Here is a 6,937-nt window from a genome sequence, read left to right on the forward strand (position 1 = left end):
ATATAAGTTTTTACTATAATACTTACTTGAATTGATGCTTAGTATTAGGTCCTGAACAATGATTTCATTAGTTTGAGCAATAAGTAATTATGCTAAGAATAAAACATGAAAAATAATTAATTTTTTTTTATATACATTAAAAGTGAGAAATAAAATTAATGAAAATTAATTTTTGGAATCCTGGAGTCTGGACATTTAAAAGTGAATGAAGACCGAAGAGTATTATACGTAAGTAGAAAGTTTCTACTAGAAACATACTCCTTATCAGAAAATATTGAAGTAATGATTGGTTAAAAAGTTAGTATGATAAAACATATATCCCAAAATAGATATAGTATATAGATTGGAACGTGGGATTTCACTAGCTATGTTGTTGTTATATTTCACTAGCTATGTTGTTGTTATATATAGATTGGAATGGAAAAAGTGTAAGAGCCTGTTTGGATTGACTTATAAATTGTTTATACATTATTTTCAATTTTTTTGAGTGTTTGACTGGTCAACTTAAAGTCATTTTATGCTTAAAATAAGCCCAAAAAATAATTGAGTCTATTTGACTTTGCTTATCTATAATGACTTATAAATTAAAAACAGTTTATAAGTCCCTTAAAATAAGTTAAGTCAAACAGAAACTAAAGTCTTTTAAAATATCTTTAAAAGGATGTGCAGGCAACAATTCGAGTTAAATGGGACATTGTCAATAGACTAGTCATTATAGAGTAACGTTTTCAATAATTAAATATCATATATACTTCTTGTGATTGGAAAAGGAAAGAATCAATAGGTCAAGGATTCGCAGAGAAATTCTTCTGGTTTTAAATTGTGAAAGACCCATTAATTTCGTACAAATCATTTGATACACGAAATGAGATAGATAAGAATATCACATGGATTAAAACAACTAATTATTGAACCATTTTAACCTCGAAACTACTAAATATATATCCATAATCAACGTGCAAATAAAATAATCTCATAATTTAGTTATTATTAAATTATTGACTAAATGCAGAGTAAAAAAGGGAGGAATGTGTTGGTGTTTTGGTTGAGAATGACCTTCACCAAACTCATTTAAGTATATAGCTTCTGAACAAATTGTCTTTAACTAAACTTTGTGTCGGCATAGTATTAATTTCTGAAACATTTATTTCTTTTTATTTGTAATTTACCTAGTAGTTTTAGTTTTTTCCTCCTTTTTTTGGGAGATTAATCTCAATTCACCCGATCTAGAGCCCGTTTGGATGTAAAACCCCTTTTTAACTTTTGGACGTGTTTGCCTAATGTTAATTTTAAGCCATAAAGTTCTTAAAGTCAGTCAAAAATAAAAAGTTAGGATTCCTAACCTTTTTTTTAAGTGCTTAAAGTCATTTTTTTTACCATGAAAATTACTCTTATATCCCTTATATTTTAACTAAATTCCCAAACTACCCTTGTTATTCTTTTAATCCTAAAATTCATATCATTTTCTTCATTTAAGCACTTTTATCCAAACACTCAACTGCTTATTTATAAAAATAACTTTCAGCACTTCAAAGTTCTAAAAGCACTTCATACATAAAAGTTATTTTTTTTAAGTCATCCAAACGGGCTCCTAATATTGAAATAGGTACACTTAACTTGCACTATTAGTCTCATGTTAACTATGGAAAAATATATATTGGAGGAGCAATATACTGTATACATATTGCCACCTAATATCTAAAACCTTGCAATTCTTGGATACAAACGATAATACGTACTACAAATTATAGAATTAAAAAAAACTTTCAGTTTCTATGATCTGTTTGGTCTAGTCCCCTGGTTCAACTTGCTGCCTGTTATATCCGCAGATTGATTAGCTAATTGCTGCCGATACAAAGCTGCCATGTTGTTGAAGTAGTCCATGTCCATCGACTGTACGTTGTCGTAACAAAAAACAATAAAGTAAAACGTAAAACAAAAATATAGTCAGTATAGTACTAATAAATTAACAGTTAACGAATTTTTTACACTAAACGTGTTAAATTTACGTCTTTTAACTGATTGTCTGCCTTATTTTTAACTCTAGACTAAATAACTAGCTTAGATGTTTTAATTGACGTAACAGTGTACAGAAGTTAAACTTTAATTTCAAACATGGATAAATTGCTTACTTGAGGTAGAAAAGCGCTACAAGGGTTAGTAAAAGGGGCGGAATTGGTGGTAGTATTGGTAACGTCAGGGATAACAGTATTAGCCCTGACGACAGTATTAGCTTGTGTGGCTGAAGGAATAATAGCCGGGGCTGCAGGCTGCAGGCCAAAGGCTCCTGGTGAGATGAATGGAATATTAGTGGGAAGAGACTGATCAGTGGTTGTGGCAGCAGCAGCAGCGCGAGCTAAAGCAGTCATATCAAACATCCCCATGCCCATGCCAAGACCAACACCAACGCCCATTCTCGCTAGTAATGACATCTGAATATGTTGATGCATTCCAAAAGGCATTGTCATTTGTGGTGCTATGTTTCTTGCAGTACTGCTCATCAATTGAACTTGCGCTTGTAGTTGCTTTAAGTAGTCTATCACTTCATCAAGCATTGATGCTTTATCTGTCTGCAAAATTCAGCATTAATCATAGGTTCATAACTATTGTTTTTGATTTAGTGCATGATGAATGAATTTCACCATTTAGAGGAAAGTTGATTTTTTTTGTTTTGTTATGCATGTTTATGTTGATAAAATTACACACCTTACTTGCATTTGGTACCAATCTCTGCAGAGCTTTCATCCTTTGGTTAATTCTGTCTCGGCGTCTCTGCACCAAAAAATAAAACAGCACAACACATGCTATTAGTTAGTACTCCACTAGCTAGCTAGTAGTGCCAGAGCCAGGACTTTTACTAAAGGGATTAACACACATAGAAGTCGGGAGGATTCAACTCTACTATAAAAAAAAAAGGGCAGACGCTACACTAAAGCTCCCGCTATGCGCAGGGTCCGGGGAAGAATCTGACCACAAGGGTCTATTGTATTCAACTCTACTATATATACATAAAAGATATTGTACAATATATGCCATTATCTGGTGTAAATGATATTCTTGACAGAATAAATGCAAATTGTACCCGCTCTGACTGGTTATGAACAGCTGCTGCTCGGCTACGTCTTGATGAGTTGGACCTTTTTGTTTCATGTTCTTCCTTCTTGTTTTCCTGCTACAATCAATTGGTCATGACATATTCTCTAGAGATAAAGTATATAATAAAGAGGAAATACAAACTCATTTGTAGTAGCTAGTTTAGTCTTATTTTCTCTATTTGATGTATATTCTTACGTATATAGGGCGTATACGTTGTTATAACACTAGTTAAAATCTGTTCTAAGAAGAGAATTATATACCGAGCCACCACCATGACAAGCAGAATCTTCATCACAAGTGGTTTTGGACTTGATGCTACGCGAAGACTCATCAAAGGAAGGCCATGTGACCATGGTGGTGTCATTCTCCCTATAGAAGGTAGCGCTGGCACTTGCACACGCGCTACGTTCTGCATACTCATGATCACCAGCTCCGACATATTGGGGGTCAGATTCTGATGGTCTCATCCTCTTTTTAGCAAACACTGTTGCTCGAGGAGGCGCCATTTTTTGTGAACTCTCACCCCATTTTCCTCCACTACACAGCACACCAATTTTCAGATCCTGATCATCATTTTGGTCATAATTTTGATGAATTGAAGTCTGATTCTTCCCGTGGTGTGTGGCTTGATGCACAATGGACTCTAATGTATCGCCGGTTCTTCCCAGTGTCTGTTTTGCTTGTGACATGGAGAGTATGCCCCCTAGTCCATGCATTCCTAACTGCCCCTTTTCCCATGTCAGCTCTGCAACTTCTTCACACTTACTAGACCTGAACTTTTCAATAAAATTAAGCATATGAAATCACCACCAGGAGGAAAATCTAACAATATTGCTCGGAAGAATCATTGATAATTTCCTCCAGCAGACTATATAAGTATCAATAAGAGAATAAGACATTGAAAACTAGAAATGGACTATATAACACATATCGAACCAGTAAAGGCAGCTCCACTTATAATGTTTGATCGATAAGAAGAAGAACAAACATGATTCAAGAAAACTGTTTGCTAAAACGAGTCATACATGGGGAGAAAATGATTAATTGGATTCTGCTGGTTATGCACGTGAGGATATTTGTTAGCCTCTTCTGCTTCTACGACTTGTTCTTGTCTTTGATGCATTGGATTCCAAGTTGGTACCGTACAATGATTCATGATGATGAATATGATTATTGAGTAATCTATTCCTTTTCTCTGTTTCAGAATATTGAATTCCACTTCTTCGTCATATATACTAAAAATTAATTATTCTTATTGCTTTCTGGTCCCCTTTTTGAATTGTCGTGTTCAGATGTTTAATTATATACTGAAACACAACATCTGACATAGCAAGAAAGCCTGGATTTCAAATGGATATCTCTCCATATAAATGTAGTTTCTTCTTACCTTCATTCCAATTAAGATTTCTTGAAGTCAGGTGGGGTTGCAAGCACTCAATGCATTTAGATTTCTAGTGTCTCATTGTTTTTGGACCTACATAAATATTACTGCTACTATTCCTCACCACAAGCTATTGAGGTCCGGGCTCCATAGAAATTTAATGTCTGAACAACAACCTGTTAGGTTGGGCCTTCAAATCTGAGGATGCCTTCAATCATCGAGAGTTTGTTATCGCGATATTCCTTGAGGAAACAAGTTTCATAATCTCTTTTCTTAAGCCTGAATTTCGTTCCTATCATATTACAAAAATAGATTTCAAAAGTGCTATTGCATTTGTTGAATTCTTACTGCTGCAAGTAGATATTTGATATTTTTAGTTATATTTCCTTAAACTTTCACGAGAGAAACATAGATGGAAAACTATTTTTGTTGAACAGTGTGGTGGTTGGGGACCCAAGTTTTTTAGTTCGCTTTAATTTCAACTTTTCATATGACATATTTAAAATCATAACATTAAAAAATATTTTAGTACATTCTAAATATCTTTAATTTAAAACCACAAGATTCAAATTTTTTTTTCCTTTTTTTTAAAACGTTGTATGTTCAGGGTTCAGGAAAATCAAAATAGAACAAACAAATTGAAACAGAAAAGTGCTTATATACAGTTGCCAATCAGGAGCGGCTCAAGCATATTATTGGCCTAAAGCGAAAATCGAACGGAGGCCTTAAACTTTAATATATAAATTAATTTATTTTTCTTACGAAGTTTATTCTTCTACCTCTTTGAGATGCAGAATTGTCAATTTTTTTAAGACCGATTCTTTTAATAATTCTTTTTTCAAGTGATAATACATTTTTTTATAAATAGTCTCTGGTTGCATTAGAAAAGCAGCTATCGAGGTTTTAGGGGTATCGAGAGGAATCTGTAGTGATCGTCAAGGAGATTGGTGGTGGAATGGAGAAGTACAAGGCAAAGTGAAAGCCAATAAGATTGCCTATACGGAGTGGTTGGAGTGCGTAGATGTGGAGGAGAAGAATAGGCTTAAAGATATCTATAAGAAGGAGAAGACGGAAGTGAAGTCGACGGTCACCAGTGCTAAGACGACAGCTTTTGAACGCCTATATATCGAGTTAGGAGAAAAAGGTGGGGACAAGAGATTATATAGGCTCGCCAAAGCGAGAGAGAGAAAAGCCTGTGACCTGGATCTAGTAAAGTGCATCAAGGACGAAGAAGGTGAAGTGTTGGTGGATGAGACCTCTATTAAGCAAAGGTGGAAAGCTTACTTTCACAGACTCTTAAATGAAAAAGGAGACAGAGACATTGTACGGGGTGATTTAGCGTACTCTTATAGTCTTTGGGACTTTGGGTACTGTAGGTGTTTTAGGGTTGAGGAGGCTAGACGTGCTATTAGCAGGATGAGGAGGGGGAGATCGACCAGGTTCGATGAGATTTCGGTGGACTTTTGGAAGAACACTGACAAAGAAGGTTTGGAGTGGTTGACTAAGTTGTTTAATATTTTTTTGAAGACTGCTACGATGCCCGATGAATGGGGGTGGAGTACTATATTCCACTGTACAAGAACAAGGATGATATCCAAAACTGTAATAATTACATAGGTATCAAATTGCTAAGCCACACTATGAAGATTTGGGAGAGAGTGGTGGAGATGAGGGTGAGAAGAGGAGTGTCAATCTCAGAGAACCAGTTCGGATTCATGCCGGGGCGATCGACTACTGAAACAATCCATCTTATACAAAGATTAGTAGAGAAATTTAGAAAAAGAAAAAGGGATCTCCATATGGTGTTCATTGACCTTGAAAAGGCTTATGAAAAAGTTCCGAGGGATATTCTCTAGAGGTGTCTGGAGGCTAAATATGCCCCGATGGTGTATATTAGGGCGATAAAGGACATGTATGTTGGAGCTAAGACTTGAGTTAGGACGGTGGGAGGTGACTCACAATATTTTTCTATTAAGATGGGACTACATCAGGGATCTATACTGAGTCCTTTTCTTTTTGCCTTGGTGATGGATGAGCTGACGCGGTCTATTGAGGAAAAGGTTTCATAGTATATGCTATTTGTGGACGACATAGTTTTGATTGATGAGACTCGGGACAGAGTTAATGATAGGTTGGAGGTTTGAAGACAAACGCTGGAGTCCAAAGAGTTCAGATTGAGCAGGACCAAAATAGAATACTTGGAGTGAGAATTTGGTGCTGCGATGGATGAAGAGGGCACAGAAATGAGGCTTGTCACTCAACCTATTCCCAAGATAAAAAGCTTTAAATATCTTGGATCCATCATCCTGAGTAGTGGGGACATCGATGATGATGTCACGCACCGCATTGGGGAAGCGTGGATGAATTGGAGGCTTGCCTCTGGAGTCATGTGTGATAAGAAAGTACCACCTAAACTTAAATGTAAATTCTATAGAGTGGTGGTTACACCAGTATTGTTAA

General features: G+C 35.6%; 1 protein-coding gene across 2 annotated transcripts; it reads right to left on the bottom strand.

Moving 5' to 3' along the window:
• Positions 1-1,560: 1,560 nt before the first annotated feature.
• Positions 1,561-4,412, bottom strand: LOC129895332 (transcription factor UNE10-like). 2 transcript variants are annotated; one of them, XM_055971039.1, is made up of 6 exons: positions 4,122-4,412; positions 3,357-3,867; positions 3,083-3,169; positions 2,707-2,772; positions 2,133-2,570; positions 1,561-1,893 (listed from the first exon to the last, which is right to left on the bottom strand). In XM_055971039.1, the coding sequence occupies exons 1-6, from the start codon at positions 4,250-4,252 to the stop codon at positions 1,774-1,776; spliced, it is 1,353 nt and encodes a 450-aa protein (XP_055827014.1). In that variant the 5' UTR covers positions 4,253-4,412; the 3' UTR covers positions 1,561-1,773. The 2 variants fall into 2 exon arrangements, with proteins under 2 accessions (XP_055827014.1, XP_055827013.1); XM_055971038.1 differs by having other exon boundaries at positions 3,083-3,172.
• Between the last annotated feature and the right edge of the window lie 2,525 nt (positions 4,413-6,937).

This window comes from Solanum dulcamara, chromosome 7 (assembly GCF_947179165.1).
Source record: "Solanum dulcamara chromosome 7, daSolDulc1.2, whole genome shotgun sequence".
Taxonomy (NCBI): Eukaryota; Viridiplantae; Streptophyta; class Magnoliopsida; order Solanales; family Solanaceae; genus Solanum; species Solanum dulcamara.

Coding starts and splice junctions, on each gene's coding strand:
- LOC129895332 (XM_055971038.1), bottom strand. CDS start 4,252: ATGAATCATTGTACGGTACCAACTTGGAATCCAATGCATCAAAGACAA. Junction 2,773..3,082: donor TTCATAACCAGTCAGAGCGG/GTACAATTTGCA, acceptor TTTTTGGTGCAG/AGACGCCGAGACAGAATTAA. Junction 2,571..2,706: donor TGGTACCAAATGCAAGTAAG/GTGTGTAATTTT, acceptor TGAATTTTGCAG/ACAGATAAAGCATCAATGCT.